Genomic DNA, 16,784 nt, shown 5'->3' with positions numbered 1-16,784 from the left:
CTTTCTGAAAGTCCAAGTACCAGCTGAACCACCCTTGTCCATGTACTTGCTGACTCCCTCAGAGAATTCTAATGGATTGGTGAGGAGTTTTCAAAAGCCATATTGACTCTTCTCTAACATATTGTGTTCATCTTTGTGTCTAATAATTCTGTTCTTTACAATAGTTTCAACCAATTTGCCTGGTACTGAAGTTAGGCTTATTGGCTTGTAATTGCCAGGATTGCCTCTGGAGCCTTTTTTTTTTAATTGATGTTACATCAGTTGTCCTCCAATCATCTGGTACAGAGGCTTAAGCAATAGGTTACATACCCCAGTCAGTAGTTCTGCAATTTCATATTTGAGTCCCTTCAGAACTCTTGGGTGACTATCATCTCGTCCTGGTGACTTATTTGTCATCAGGTTTGTTTCAAAACCTCTTCTATTGACACCTCAATCTTGGACAGTTCCTCAGATTTGTCACCTAAAAAAATGGCTCAGGTGTTGGGATCTCCCTCACATCCTCTGCAGTGAAGACCGATGCAAAGAATTTATTTAGCTTCTCTGCAATGGCTCTGTCTTTCTTGAGTGCTCCTTTTGCACCTTGATTGTCCAGTGGCCCGGTGGTCGTTTGGCAGGCTTCCTGCTTCTGATGTATTTTTAAAAAAATTGCTATTAGTTTTTGTGTCTTTTGCTACTTGCTTTTCAAACTTTTTTTTTGGCCTGCCTAATTATACTTTTTTGACTTGCCAGGGTTCATGCTTCTCTCACTGCCTCTTTTACTCCATTGTTTAGCCATGGTGGTATTTTTTTGGTCTTCTTACAGTTTTTTTCTTATTTGGAGTATATATTTAGTTTGAGCCTCTATTATGGTGTTTACAATAGTTTCCATGCAGTTTACAGGCATTTCATTTGTGTGACTATTCCTTTTAATTTCCTTTTAACTAGCTTCCTCATTTTTGTGTAGTTCCACTTTTTGCAGTTAAATGCTACTGTAGTGGGTTTCTTTGATACCTTCCCCCCTATAAGGATGTTAAATTTAATTACATTATGGTCACTTTTCCTGAGCACTTCAGCTATATTCTCCTCTTGTACCAGATCCTGTGTGCCACTTAGAACTAAATCAAGAATTGCCTCCCCCTGTGTGGATTTCAGGACTAGCAGCTCCATTGAATCAGTCATTAATGGTGTCTAGAAATTTTATTTCTGCATCTTGTCCTGAGGGGTGACATGTACCCAGTCAATATGGGGATAATTGAAATCCCCCATTATTATTGGGTTTTGTGTTTTTATAGCCTCTGTAATCTCCCTGAGCATTTCACAATCAGTGTCACCATCCTGGCCAGGTGGTCAGTAGTATATTCCTGTTGCTATACTCTTATATTCAAGCATGGAATTTCTATCCATAGAGATTCTATGGTACAGTTTGATTCATTTAAGATTTTTACTATATTTGTCTCTATGCTTTCTTTCACATATAGTGCCACTCTCCCACCAGCATGACCTACTCTGTCATTCCTATATATTTTGTACCCTGTGTTACCATGTCCCATTGGTCATCATTGTTCCACCAAGTATCTGATGCTTATTATATCAATATCCTCATTTAATACTAGATACTCAAGTTTACCCATATTAGTATTTAGACTTCTTGCATTTGTATACAAGCAGTTATACAATTTGTCAGTATTTAGTTGTCTGCTTTCATGTGATGTAATTGAATTGGATTCCTCTTTGTTTGACTGTTTCTCTTCAGTTCCTGCCCTTTCTTTATCAACTTCTATCTGCTCTTCTTTGCTGGGATGTTGAGTATCCCCTTCAATAAATCCTTCCCAAGGGATGTCTCTGTCCAAACCATGTGCTCCTCTGCTCCTGTCGGCTTTTCCCGAGAACCTTAGTTAAAAAGTCCTCTACGACCTTTTTAATTTTACATGCCTGAAATCTGGTTCTGTTTAAACACTGTTTAAGTTCCAGGTATGCCCTCAGAACAGTGTTTACATGAGACTTATGTTGTGCGTAAGTGCGGTGCGGGACCTCTGCATAAGGAAGGATTGGCTTTTACCCAGTATGGCTCCATTTTAGCAAAGCACTTAAACACATGCTTAAAGTTAGGCACATGAGTAATCCAATCCCTGTTGCTCCGAGCATGTAAGAACATGCTTAATTCTAAACACATGCTTAAATCCATGACAAACAAGAGGATGAAGGCATATGCTGAAATTTAAGCATGTGTTTAAGTGCTCTGCTGAATCGGGGCCTGTGTCGGTTTGTTGCATTAGTAACCCAATCAGGGACCAGCAATAATACCACGTGATTTATGTAACTAACCAGCACAGTACAAATTGTGAATTGCACATTTTACAATCTAAATTTGTGGTCAGATTTCAGTGAATATCGAGCTGAAAAATTTCTCTTTATTTTGAGAGTAATCAGTAGGGCTTGTAGGTGTGCGGAAAGTGAAAACAGTCAAACCAAATTTACTTTGGAATTTGGATCAATGTTAGCCAAAACCCTTTCCCACTATTTACTCATTTGTAGGAAATTCCGTTGTATAAGAGTAACAAGATAGCCCAGCAGCACACGTCCATGGGGTTGTTATTGCTTTTCTGAGATGGACAGTTGTATTGTATGTCCTTCAGCCTCATGCCTTATGTGCAACATGTGTAGTGCACTATAAATAATCACCTAGACATTCATTTTACATCACTATTCCATCTGGATGTATTTTTCATTATGAAATTACTTATAAAATATGTATGTGCTAATAGGAGCATTCTCATGCTTATATAAGCACATCTCTACATATTCATAGGGTGTCAGCTCTCCTGAGCTTTGCCTCACACTTCTCACACCCTAAGGGCCTAATTCTGTCCTTGGATATGTGATTATAACTCTCATTAACTTCAGTGGCTGCTCCATACATTCATCTGAGAGCAGAATTTTATCCTTTAGGATATAGAAGAGATGCTTGATGCTTAGACCCTACCCTGCAAAGGCTTATGCATGTGCATATCTTTACGCATTGTGAGTAGTTGTGTTGACTCCAGTGTGATGACTCACAGGCCCATATCCTCAAAGGTACTTAGGCTCCTCGCTTCCATTGATTTCAATGGGCCATGGTGTTTAAGCTGAAGCAGATGCATAAGTCCTTTGTAGGTAGGGGCCTTAAATTGTAAGCCATCTTTGTGTTATGACAGTAGAGGTCTTAGCACAATGGGGCCCAATCCCTGATTAGGGCCTCCGGGCACTGCCTCAGTACAAGTACAGTAGAACCTCGGGAATGGAGGTTGTTTGTCACTCTGAAATGGTCGAAACTCTGAACAAAATGTTATCATTGTTCTTTCAAAAGTTTACAACTGAACATTGACTTGATACAGCTTTGAAACTTTACTATGCAGAAGAAAAATGCTGCTTTTAACCATCTTAATTTATATGACACAAGCACAGAAACAGTTTCCTTCTCTTGTCATATCTTTTTTTAAACTTTCCCTTTATTTTTTTAGTAGTTTAACACAGTACTGTACCGCATTTGCTTTTTTTGTTGTCTCTGCTGCTGCCTGATTGTGCACTTCCGGTTCCAAATAAGGTGTGTGGTTGACTGGTCAGTTTGTTACTCTGGTGTTCGTAACCCTGAGGTTCTACTCTAGCAAATAATAATTACGATGCTGTTATTACAGCAAGAGATATCCAGAATCCAGGTTCAGTTCTGATAAGCATCCCAAATGTTCTCCCTTTCTCTAAACTAGGCAGACCTCTTGAATCTTCTAAACTAGACCAGGTGTTTCATGGGATCAGATTTTCTGGCATGTAAAATCAGGACAGAAATATCAGAAGAGTAGTGTTTTTTAGGCAATTTATAATATAATGCCTGTGATAGAATGAATCTATGGTTTTGGTCCCCATCTGGACACTAGAAGTGAAAGAACATCTCTAACATTATGGAAACTTACACATTCAGTTCTAGATATTGGCTAAAGGTTCAGGTGTTCTTACTTTTTTTTTTTTCTGAACCAGTTTCCCACAGCATCTCTCTAACTACAATGAGAATGGTCATGTCAGTTCATATAAACATGTATCGTGGGATTATTGGACCCCAGGGAGGGACCAATGGTAATTGCCGATTATTATTCCATCCATCTGATTTTCATTCAAGGTATAGCTGCAGAAAAGGGAACTGCTGCCACATGCATGTCTCAGGAAAGTAACTGGTTTGTTCTCGTTTTGCTGTAGGATATGCCGTACTATCGCTCCCAATTTAAGAAATGTGCTGTGGTTGGGAATGGAGGGATTCTCAAGAACAGCAGATGTGGACGGGAGATTGACAGTGCAGATTTCGTATTTCGGTAATCATCCTATAGTACAGTTCTTTTAGCATTGTATAGTACTAAATAAAAGATCACACATCTATTCTTTCTTATGTTGGAATATAAGAATTGCCAAAATGGAACAAATGGTCCAGCTAATGAACTATCCTGTTTCTGGCAATGGCCAGATGGTTTAGAAGAAAAACCCACCTAATAGACAATTATAAATTACATGTCTGTGGGGGTAACTTCTTCCTAACTCCACACAGTTAGTTGCTGGTTTATGTCCTGAAGGAGGCTATCCCTATACATGTTCATCCTCCTTATTGTAACTCTGGAGGTTATTTTTATTATTCATATCAATGTCTTTAGTATTGTAGCTATGTTGGTCTCAGGATGACAAAGTGGGTGAGATGATGTGTTTTATTGGACCAGCTTCTGCTGGGGGAAGAGCCAGAGACAAGCTTTCGAGCTACACGGAGCTCTTCTGAGAGCTCTCTCTGGCTCTTCCCTCAGCAGAAGTTAGTCCAGTAGAAGATATTTCACCCACCTTGTCTCTCTCTGATTAGTGTCTTTGAATCCTATTAAACTCTTTGTCTGGCTTATATTTTGTGTCAGTGAATTCCACAGATTATTTATTGTGTTGCATAAAAATATTTCTTTTTACATTTTTACCTTTATTGGACCAGATTCTGATCTTAGTTACATAAAAGTCAATGAGTTACCCTGATTTACACTGGTGAAAATGAGATCAGGTTCTGGCTGATTGCCTTTTAATTTCATTGGGTGTCAAGGGATAATTAGGAACAACCTATGAGTCTTCTTTTCACTGTTCATTACTAAATACACCTCTGTCATGTCACCTTTTGTATCCTCACTAAACTAAACAGTTGTGATCTTTTAAATCCATTCCTCTGTGCCTCTAGTAATTTTCCTTGGCTTTTCAGGCTAGTTTCTATATTTTCTGGAGACAGGGTAACCCAAACTGAATTTATACAGAGTCCCACCTATTTGTATTGATCAAGACTGTTCCTGTCACTTTGATTGAAATAAGCAGCGGATCTTGTTATGAATTTAGATTGCCAACCATGAGTAGGTGAATGGCAGCACGTACAGCAGAAGTCATAACATTAGTGTCTGCATAATGCAACTTTTAGTTGTAATAATCTTTTTTGGACTCTTTTTTTCCTGTGATCTCATTCAGAATGTTGACATTTCTGTTACACAGTGACTTTCCGTAGCCTGTAATTGACCTGTGCCAGCCCAAAGAGATGGAAGTGGATCAAGATAAAAAGTGGAAGTTGTGTTTATTTTGATACTAATGATTAGGTTCCTGAGAGTTTGATCAAATCAAAAGAAAGAGCATGTCAAAAAATGACTGAATTTCAGTGGAAACAATTGTAATATTAGGATTCTCATGCAAAGAAAGCGGTTTGATGTCTAGAAGGAAGATAGGCGATGATTAAGAAATGCACATGCTCAAATCCAGAAGTCTGTTCAGAACAGCATTTCACATGTGCTTAACTTTAAGCATATATTTAAGTTCTGTTGATGTCAACTTTGAAGTAAAGCATGTGCTTAAGTGCAGTCCCGAAGAGGCAGGTTTTCCTGAACTGATGCCATATTGCTTCACTGTGGGATGATAATCATCTCATTTTGCCATTAAAACTGCTAAAAATACATTGCAGGACATCCAAAGAATGCTGCTGAAGTCAGTGGTAATGATGTTGATGCCTATTTTAACACTGACAGGGACGTTTATGTTTAGAAGGATTTGAAACCATTGTTTTCTAGAGGGGAAAAAATGGATTTTATTTTAGATTATATATGGAATTTCCATTTATCACCAGTTGCTGTTGCCTAGCTCCACCTACTGACCAAATAGGAAAACTACATGGAAACACATCAGACACATTTGGAGTAGATCCCTGGCAGGATCTTGCACAAAATGTTATGATTTTATGATTCTTGCACAAAAAATATTGTTGGTTTAAGCTGATTTAATTATTTTTATAAGATGTTTTCTAATTCAACAAATAGAAGTTGCCCTAATGTATTTCTGTATTGCACTGATACTTGCTACTAGTTGGGTAATTAAGAAAATTAAAAATTGAGGCTGAATATTTGGGGAATCTTCCTAAAAGTGAGTTCTAATAGGCTATGGACTTAGCTGCCAAGGGAATTAGTAGAACCCAACTTACTAGAGAAATTTAAAACTAGACTGGACAAGCTAGCAGAAGAAATATCGTAGGGAGCAATCCTGCCATGGCTGAAGGATAGACAATGATGTCAGTCTCCGAAATGATATGGACACTAGTACGAATGTATGAACGATTGTCTTCAAATACATTCCCTCCAAAGGGTCATTACTACCATCTTGTTAAACAACTTCAGATCTTATTGAAACTACATAAGACTTCTAATGCAGAATCCTCAATATTAGAAGATTGTGCCCTGATAGGGAGGACTTGGAAGAGCCGAACTCAGTTCCCTGCTCCACACAGTCTTCCTGTGTGATCTTGAGCAAGGCACTTAGGGCCAGATTTGTAAAGGTGCTTAGATGCCTAATGGGGTAGATAGAGCCCTGGTGAGGTTTTCAAAAGCACCTATCTGCCTCAATACTGTTAAAAAAAATCTGCCTCTTAGGGTATGTCTACACGACAAGCGGGACTTAAGTCAGCTGACCCTGGGTTAGAGAACGCAGGGCTTGAGCGTCTACACTTATTGTTAACGGTAGGTTAAGAATTTTCCTTAACACAGGCTTGAACCTGGGGCTTTGGCATCCACACTGCAGCAACCAGACCTAAGTCAAATCAACCAAATCCCAGACTCTCTAGCGCCCACCTAAAATGCAGCTGCTCTAGCTAGCCCTTTGACCGTGTTGCACTGTGGGAAAACTTGACGATCCACCCTGCACATGACAGGAAGTTTGAACCACCCGCCAACACATCTCGCCAAGCAGTCATTTTGGTCAGTGGGCTTCCAGCCACCCGAGCCAGCCACATGGAGGAGACACTTTGTGAAGAACTTCTCTTGCTTGTGTTTTCACTCCTGGGTCAGGAAATGGGCAGCACTTCCGTGAGATGCTGATGTACATTTCGGCACCATCATAAAGGGAGCGGGAAGAGGAGGAGGCAGAGGAGGAAGAGCACCAAGCATGGCAGACTTGAACTGACTGATGGTTCTCAGTACACTCTGTACAGCCTCTGATGCCCCCTATGTAGACTGGAGCTTCTGGAGCAGGGCCACAAGCACAGACTGGCGGGATCACATTGTCCTGCACCTGGGATGACCAGCCATGGGTCCAGAACCTTTGCATGAAGAAAGCTACATTTCTGGAGCTTTGCAAGCCACTTGTCCGATCTTCCAGGATAAAGACACATGCATAAGGCCACCCCTTCTGATCCAGAAGCGGGTTGCTGTAGCCATTTGGCAGCTGGCTCCCCCAGACTGCTACAGGTCTGTTGCAAACCAGTTTGGTGTTGGAAAGTCAACTGTGGGTAAAGTGGCTGTGGAGGTTTCTGAGGCAATCAGGCATGTGGTTTACCCCAAAGTGGCAGTCCTGAAGTAATTGCTGGCTTTGAGAGAATGGGGTTTCCAAACTGCACTGGGGCCATTGATGAGATTCATGCGCTCGTAGTTTGAGCACACGAGTACATAAACTACAAAGGGTACTACTCCATCGTTATGCAGACTCTTGTGGACCCGAGGGCGATTTATGAATGTCACCTGGGTTGTACTAGAAAAACTCAAGATGCCAGGGTTTTCCAGCAATCAGGAGTCTACATTCATGGATAGGCTGTTCCCACCAAATGACACTATCCCCACCAAATGACATTATCATCAATGGAGTTACTGTCCCCACCATTATTCTGGGGGACCCTGCAATACCTCCTTTTGCCTTGGCTTATGAAACTGTACCCTGATTTCAGAGGCCCTGGCAAAAGATAGTTTAATGACACTCTCAGCAGGTGTAGAATGGTTGCTGAATGTGCTTTTGCCAGATTGAAATCCCGTTCGAGATGTCCACAGACCCATTTGGATGCCAGTGTCATCAATGGTGTCTGCCTCACTGTGGCTTGCTGTGCTCTTCACAATCTCTGTGAAGCCAGAGGTGAGCCATTTCCCCCTGAATGGGCCTATGACAGCGACGGGCCGCTGAATTGGTACCCGCAGCCAGAAAGTGCACCTACTACAGCCGGAGCTGGATGCACTCGGACAACAGCAGTCAGGGATGCTTTGTGCTCCCACATTATGGACTTGCATGGTCCAATGGAAAAGGGGGAAATAGTACCTTTATGAATGTGCTTGTGGGGTCTGGTGGGGGGCATGAGGCTTATTGATTGTGGGGAGGGGTGGGGTGCTTGGAGAGGAGGGTGGAATTAGGAATGACAAGACCACTTATGAAATAGGGGGAAGAGGGTTATTCAAAAATGGATTGATGTAAGGAAGTGATTGAAGTATGAATGGCTATAGATAACTGGGTTGAGGGATAGTCTTTGCATACAAATTCCTAATTGTCCCCGATCATGTGTTTACCTTTATTATTTTGAATACTTATTGAATAAGAAATAAACTTATTTGATGAAATAAAAAAGCTTTAATTATAAACGTGTTTTAGAAAAGTACAACATTCGCCCATTCCCAGGCAGGCCAGCAGCCATCACCACACCAAAACACCAGTCACAACAGAAGCTTGCAGAAACAACCCCCCCCCCCCATCCCGCAAAGTGCATGAAAAAGTGCAAACAGTGAAACCACGTACAAAACAGAATCCCCCCCGCTGCCCCATCATGGCATTTTCCCTGATCCCCTGTTCTCTTTTCCCTTCTTTCCCTATTTGCCATGCACTTGGTGCTGTGAGAGGGAGGTGGAGGCATACACGGGGAGGAGGTCAACATGGAGGGCTGCATGGGGCAACATTGCCCTGCCCAGCCACGCCTGGGGTCCGATTGCCTGGGCCACCCAGTCTGCTTCTGGACTGCAGCACAGGGTAGTGCGCAGAGGTCAGGCCAGGCATAGACGATGTAGCAGGAGCTGCTACTCTTGCCGTCAGCGATATGGGCCACTCAAACCATTCTGTCTGCTGAGCTCTGTCCTCCTCCCTTAATCACCGTTCCTATTCCAGGAACTGTGAAGCAAGTGCCTGCTCCCAGGCTAAAACCCTGTCCTCAAGCTATGCAGCCAGCCTGAGCCTTTCACCTGGCAGCATGCCCTTCCTCTAGCCACAGGTCCCTTTGCCTTTGGCATGGGAACTACTTGTGGCCCTCTCCAGAACTTCAACCATAAGTTCAACACGGAAACGCTTCCTCGTGGAATGGGCTCTGAAGGTACATTGGCCCAGGCGTGTGCTGCAGTGCGGGCGAGCAGTGGAGGTGCTGCAGCCACTAGCGGTCAGTTGGCCTGGAACAGGGCAAGACATCGAGGGTTATTGTCTCAAATAGCTCCCTGCAGGAACACAGAAAAGATCTCTGTGGAATTTCAAGGACATAAAACGATACGTTTACGAATGGAACTTCAATATATTGTGAGAAGGCTGCTTCGGCCCACAGAAGCTCCTGGACACAGCTTGGTTAATTGTGCAGCAAAAGAATTGCAGGCACAATGGTAAGTTAAAGAAGCAAAGCTGCATTTTTTATTGTAGAAAATTGCAAAACTACTTGGGTTTGAGGGCAGGTGGTGAGGGGTGACAGGCTTTTTCTGTTATTTCAGGCCTTCCACATTTTGGAGGACATAACAGTTCTTGTGGTGCCCGACTGGCAAAGGGAGATGTTATTCCAGTCTGCTGGTGGGAAACCTGCAGTTTATGCAACAGAAGTATTCAGACATAAAGTGAATGAACAGCACAGCTATGAGTGGTCTGGGCTGGTCAGCTACTGAGGTGGCCCTGGAACATACGCCCTTCCCCGAAATGTGACAACCTCTCTGGAGTTCCTGCTTCAGGAAAAGTTTGCAGCTATCAGCACCCAGGATTGGGTCAGGAATCAACAGGATGCTGCGTTAGCTTGCACATGGCTTAGCCTGCCATGACTGCATGGAAAACCACAGAACTCCACAGCCTTCCTCCTCCCAGGCCCCCGCGCATTTCTGGAGAAAAATTCAAACCACCGTCATATTTGGAACAAATAGTTTTGTCACCTATGGACTGCATGGATTACTTCCAACTGAACTGGACTAAATTTGTGAATGGAACACATTTCCACACACACACACACACACACACACACACACACACACACACACACACACACACACACACACACACACACACACACACAGTGTTCACTATTGCCAGGCAGCTTGATAGACCATAAAATGGTTATAGAGAGGCATACTTACAGGCATGGCAATCTAAGGTTATTATTTTTAAGTGACAAGAATGGCCCTAGCAAAAATCTGTGCCTTTCCAGTGAAGATACACTTCCAGTGTGTTCTTTAATGTTTGCATGCCCCAGTTGCCTTTTTGAACTCCATGTGGTGGGGGGAGCCACGTCTCTGGCATACAATCCGCCATTAGCAGATACACGCTGCTAGCTGGGGCGTCTCATAACTGCAGCATTGGTTCATAGAATGGAAATCCCTCCCATTACTGTATTGATAAACATTAAAATGGAGCCAGAAACTTACCAGGCTTAGGGGCAGCTTCTGTCCTGTCTGTGTCTGCTGCAGGCTGGTCCTCAGGGGCTGCATCAAACAGCTCTTCTGAGTATAGACCCAGAGTGTGCAGCTTCTCCAGAGCCTACTCTGGAACTGGTTTCAGCAACAGGGTGACTTCTTTGTCTCCATTTGGTGCTTGGTGCTGGCTCCCATCAGTCCCCATGATAGATTCTGGGCATGGGTGGTGGATGAATCTCTCCTTCGGGGAGGCTAGCCCGCTGGCCCTGCCCTTTCTGCCTGAGGGCCCACCCCACGCAGCTGGAGGATAGGGTTGCAACCCTCCAGGATTGTCCTGGAGTCTCCAGGAATTAAAGATTAATCTTTAATTAAAAATTCTGTCATGTGATGAAATCTCCAGGAATTCATACAACCAAAGTTGGCAACCCTACCAGAGGAACCCTGAGGTGCCCCCGCCCCCACTGAGAAGCTCCGGCCCGCCTGCCCCTGCGCCATCCTGGGCCAGCCCCAGCACTGCCCTGGGCCACTGGCCCATCCTGTCCCCCTGGGCTGACCGAGCTCCAAGCCACCAGCTGGAGCTGAGCCCCTGCCAGCTTCAGGGGAGTCGGGAGGGGGGAAGGCAGGGCCTTGGAGTAGAACATGGGCGGGGCCATGGCCTGGGTTTGGGGAGGCTTAGCCTCCCCTGGCCTTTGATACCCACCGCCCATGATTCTGGGGCCACTAGGGCACCATTCCAGCTGACCAGGTCTTCATGCACAACAGTTGGCACCATTCTGGGCATAGCGCCCGGCACCTGGCCAAACTCTTCATAAAATGGGCATGATTTTGACAAGTTCCCCCAGGTGCAGTTCTGGTCCCTGGTTTTCCGGTACTCACTCTTGAGCCGCTTAACCCACTCCCTGCACTAGTCACTGGTTCGGTATATTTGCAAAGCCGCCAGCCTCTTCACTATTTGCTACTGTGCAGGGTCACAGTTCTGCTGGCCTTGCACCAGAGTGTTTCCAAAACCAGGCTGTGCTCCTGTGAGATCAAGCAGCGCACTTTGCAAAAGGCTTGTTCTGTTCTATCTCCATTGCAAACACAGAAGGCTCTCTGATGGTGTGTAGGCAGCTTGGCGATCAGAAGACAATGGACGGGTTAACGCTGACTGACTGAGCTGCTGACGTACACCGAGGGTGGTTCCTGCTGTTTTCTATAGAGTAGATTGAAGATTTTAGAGAGAGAAGACAAAGGAACATAGCAAGGACAAAGGAAATTGGTCTATGGGATTGTGGGATACTTTTTGGAGGACTCCCAGGATCTGAGTCAAGCGGAGCAGCATGTACACTGCAAAGCAATAGGGCTTGAACCCTGGGTCAAGGTCCTGGTACCCTGTGTCTGAGCCCTGGGTTAGCACGATTTGTGTGTGGATGGATGGGGGGTTAGGCTTGAGCCTGAGGCTGAGCCTGGGCTCACATTCCAGTGGTAGACATACCCTTAGTGCCTCAGTTTCCCATTTGTACAATGGGGATAACAGCACTGCCCTACCTCAGGGGGTGCTGTGAGCATAAATACAAATAAGATTTTGAGTTGCTCCAATAGTATGGTAACAGAAGACATATAAGTGTGTAAATGCCAGTGTTACCTAATTTATATTTTAGCTTATGGGTAAAACGTTTTAAGTAGAAGATAATGGAGCAAGTAATTAAGGAAATCATCTGCAAACACTTGGAAGGTGGTAAGGTGATAGGGAATAGCCAGCATGGATTTGTAAAGAACAAATCGTGTCAAACCAATCTGATAGCTTTCTTTGATAGGATAACGAGCCTTGTGGATAAGGGAGAAGCTGTGGATGTGGTATACCTAGACTTTAGTAAGGCATTTGTTACGGTCTCGCATGATATTCTTATCGATAAACTAGGCAAATACAATTTAGATGGGGCTACTATAAGGTGGGTGCATAACTGGCTGGATAACCGTACTCAGAGAGTTGTTATTAATGGTTCCCAATCCTGCTGGAAAGGCATAACAAGTGGGGTTCCGCAGGGGTCTGTTTTGGGACCGTCTCTGTTCAATATCTTCATTAACGACTTAGATATTGGCATAGAAAGTATGCTTATTAAGTTTGCAGATGATACCAAACTGGGAGGGATTGCAACTGCTTTGGAGGACAGGGTCATAATTCAAAATGATCTGGACAAATTGGAGAAATGGTCTGAGGTAAACAGGATGAAGTTTAACAAAGACAAATGCAAAGTGCTCCACTTAGGAAGAAAAAATCAGTTTCACACATACAGAATGGAAAGAGACTGTCTAGGAAGGAGTACGGCAGAAAGGGATCTAGGGGTTATAGTTGACCACAAGCTAAATATGAGTCAACAGTGTGATGCTGTTGCAAAAAAAGCAAACGTGATTCTGGGATGTATTAACAGGTGTGTTGTGAGCAAGACACGAGAAGTCATTCTTCCGCTCTACTCTGCTCTGGTTAGGCCTCAGCTGGAGTATTGTGTCCAGTTCTGGGCACCGCATTTCAAGAAAGATGTGGAGAAATTGGAGAGGGTCCAGAGAAGAGCAACAAGAATGATTAAAGGTCTTGAGAACATGACCTATGAAGGAAGGCTGAAAGAATTGGGTTTGTTTAGTTTGGAAAAGAGAAGACTGAGAGGGGACATGATAGCAGTTTTCAGGTACCTAAAAGGGTGTCATAAGGAGGAGGGAGAAAACTTTCTTCACCTTAGCCTCTAAGGATAGAACAAGAAGCAATGGGCTTAAACTGCAGCAAGGGAGGTTTAGGTTGGACATTAGGAAAAAGTTCCTAACTGTCAGGGTGGTTAAACACTGGAATAAACTGCCTAGGGAGGTTGTGGAATCTCCATCTCTGGAGATATTTAAGAGTAGCTTAGATAAATGTCTATCAGGGATGGTCTAGACAGTATTTGGTCCTGCCATGAGGGCAGGGGACTGGACTCGATGACCTCTCGAGGTCCCTTCCAGTCCTAGAATCTATGAATCTATAAGTATCCACAATATAGAGGGGGATATTTGAGGAACACTGGGAGTTTAGAGATTAGTTTTTCTTGGAGTCTCATCCAGATATTTCTGGCCATAAATATAATCAGAATCAAAGCCAATGAACTGACAAGAGGGAAATGTTATTAACAAGCAATGGACATTTCTACAGGGAGCATGTGTGTGTTAATATTTGCATGAGCAGGGAGGAGTAAATATGTTTCTTCTTACAGCCACTGACATTAACAATTTGTGACGTGCAGTGTGCAGTTTAAGCATCAATTCATTTTAGAATCAGAGAATTGTAGGGCTGGGAGGGACCTCAAGAAGTCATCTAGTCCACCCTCACCCCTGTGCTGAGGCAGGACCAAGTATACCACAGTCCATCAGATTGTGTATCCATGATCAGATTCTTAATTCACAGTCTACTTCTAATTTTGCTGTTTATAACAAATGTTTAAACACAGTTCCACATTTTCATCCTGAACAGCTGCAAGGCATTCTTGAACTTACTTTTTACTTCTTTCCTTTAGATGCAATTTACCTCCTATATCTGAGAAATATGTCGTGGACGTTGGTGTAAAGACAGACATTGTGACAGTCAATCCCAGCATTATTACTGAAAGGTCAATTCATTTATTTTTTTAACCCCTTTAGACTTTCCTCTTGTCTTCGCAAAACAGACAAACAGAAGTGTCACAGAAAATCTGGCTGCAGTTAAACAAGACCTAAAGGATTGATCGTGTAATATGCTGAGCAGTCTGGCCCCAATCCACCAAAGCACATAAAAACACATGCTTAAGTCCCACTGAAATCAGCAGCATGTGCTTAAAGTTAAGCAGGGCCTTGTGTGTTCCCATTGAATCAACGGGACCACTCACATGCATAATGTTAATCGCATGCTTAAGTGCCTGCAGGACTGGGGCCATAGAGCTACATCCCGCTTGCCTCACTCAAGAAGTCCATTCAGTGTGTCTCCTTGCATGAGTAACGTGAATGGGATTTGGCCCCAACAGATACAAGCTTCTTTCAAACATTGGTTTCTAACCATCAGGGGAGTGAAGTTCTGGAACAGCCTTCCAAGGGGAGTAGTGGGGGCAAAAGACATATCTGGCTTCAAGACTAAGCTTGATAAGTTTATGGAGGGGATGGTATAATGGGATTGGTCTTTGACTATTAGCGGTAAATATGCCCAATGGCGTGTGATGGGATGTTAGATGGGGTGGGATCTGAGTTACTACAGAGAATTCTTTCCTGGGTGCTGGCTGCTGAGTCTTGCCCACATGCTCAGGGTTTAGCTGATCGCCATATTTGGAGTCGGGAAGGAATTTTCCTCCAGAGCAGATTGGCCGAGGCCCTGGGGGTTTTTTCGCCTTACTCTGCAGCGTGGGGCACGGGTCACTTGCTGGAAGATTCTCTGCATCTTGAAGTCTTTAAACCATGATTTGAGGACTTCAATGGCTCAGACACAGGTTTGATACAGGAGTGGGTGGGTGAGATTCAGTAGCCTGCGTTGTGCAGGAGGTCAGACTAGATGATCATAATGGTCCCTTCTGACCTTAAAGTCTATGATTACATTTTAGATGTTTCACTAAAATTTCTGCTCTGAGGTGATATTAATTCTTGTATAATCCCCGACACTGATATGTGTTAATATGAATCGAATACAATTAGTAAAAAACATTTCAAAATTTAAAGTTTTGCACCTAAATTTTGATGGAAAAAATAAGGGATGAAATTTTTGTGGAAATTTTGACTCATTTTTTGACCACTAGTCAAAGGATTTACTGGTTGGGAAAGGTGAAATATATTCATGATTTTCTCTCTCCCCCTCTCCCTTTTTTATTACCAGAACTTTTTAATGACAAATTTCCTACCAGCCACAGAGCTAAATACATTTTCCGTTTGTCACTGAAAGATCATTTCAAAATTTTTTTGCAAGCAGCTCTATTTATTAAGATCAGGGGTGTTTCATTGTGTCGGGGAATCTTTATGGAAAGCTTCTTGTTTGTTAGTTTAAGTCATATTGAACCTCACCGCCTGATCATCACTTGTATCCTTTTATCTTTAGATTCCATAAGCTGGAGAAATGGAGGAAACCTTTCTATGATGTGCTACAGGTTTATGAAAATGCATCGGTGCTGCTGCCTGCTTTCTACAACACCCGCAACACGGATGTCTCTATCCGGGTCAAATACGTCCTGGACGATTTTGAATCTCAGCAAGCTGTCTACTATTTCCACCCTCAGTATCTCATCAACGTCTCGCGCTACTGGCTCGGTCAAGGGGTGCGTGCCAAGCGGATTAGCACGGGATTGATTCTGGTGACTGCTGCCCTGGAGCTCTGTGAAGAGGTCCACCTTTTTGGCTTTTGGGCTTTCCCCATGAACCCCTCAGGGATTTTTATAACTCACCATTACTACGACAATGTCAAACCTCGCCCTGGCTTCCACGCAATGCCCTCAGAAATCTTCAACTTCCTCCACATGCACAGCAAGGGGATCCTGCGGGTTCATACCGGGACTTGCAGCTGCTGTTGATGATGATGATTTTTCCTCCGATGTCAAAGTGCAACAGGAACTCAGTGTCTATGTTTAGTGTAGAAGACTTTTATTACATCCGGAGATTATGCAATAATTGTTCAATATCGATTTCTCAAAGCATTGAATCCCGTAGAAGCTGAGATTCCAGCATCCTTCCTGCTAGATGGGGTAGGGTTATGTGATTTGGGTGAAGTGAACCTCATCCATCGTAGGATATGCACTGCCCTGGAAATCAGACCAAGAAGCACATTTCCAGCAGGTTTTAGAGATATACAAAGCACATTAGTGTAGCTATCATTTCACTTTCAGGAAAAGCACCAAACTGAACCCATTGGGTAAAGCCAATTTTAGCATATAC

The 16,784-nt window shown here is 43.4% G+C and overlaps 1 protein-coding gene across 3 annotated transcripts in view; it reads left to right on the top strand.

The window, feature by feature from the left end:
* The window catches only part of ST8SIA5 (ST8 alpha-N-acetyl-neuraminide alpha-2,8-sialyltransferase 5), a 67,464-nt gene extending 51,041 nt beyond the window's left edge, over window positions 1-16,423 (top strand). For all 3 annotated transcript variants that reach the window (XM_024195323.1, XM_024195322.1, XM_024195320.1), the window contains 3 exons: window positions 4,207-4,319; window positions 14,417-14,509; window positions 15,955-16,423. In XM_024195323.1, coding sequence (XP_024051091.1) covers window positions 4,207-4,319; window positions 14,417-14,509; window positions 15,955-16,423 — 675 coding nt within the window. The remainder of the gene's footprint in view (window positions 1-4,206; window positions 4,320-14,416; window positions 14,510-15,954) is intronic.
* The last annotated feature ends 361 nt before the right edge of the window (window positions 16,424-16,784 follow it).

This window comes from Terrapene carolina, unplaced genomic scaffold, assembly GCF_002925995.2.
Source record: "Terrapene carolina triunguis isolate 2854851 unplaced genomic scaffold, T_m_triunguis-2.0 Scaffold69, whole genome shotgun sequence".
NCBI classification, from domain to species: domain Eukaryota; kingdom Metazoa; phylum Chordata; order Testudines; family Emydidae; genus Terrapene; species Terrapene triunguis.
This window is presented reverse-complemented; position numbering and strand designations above follow the sequence as displayed.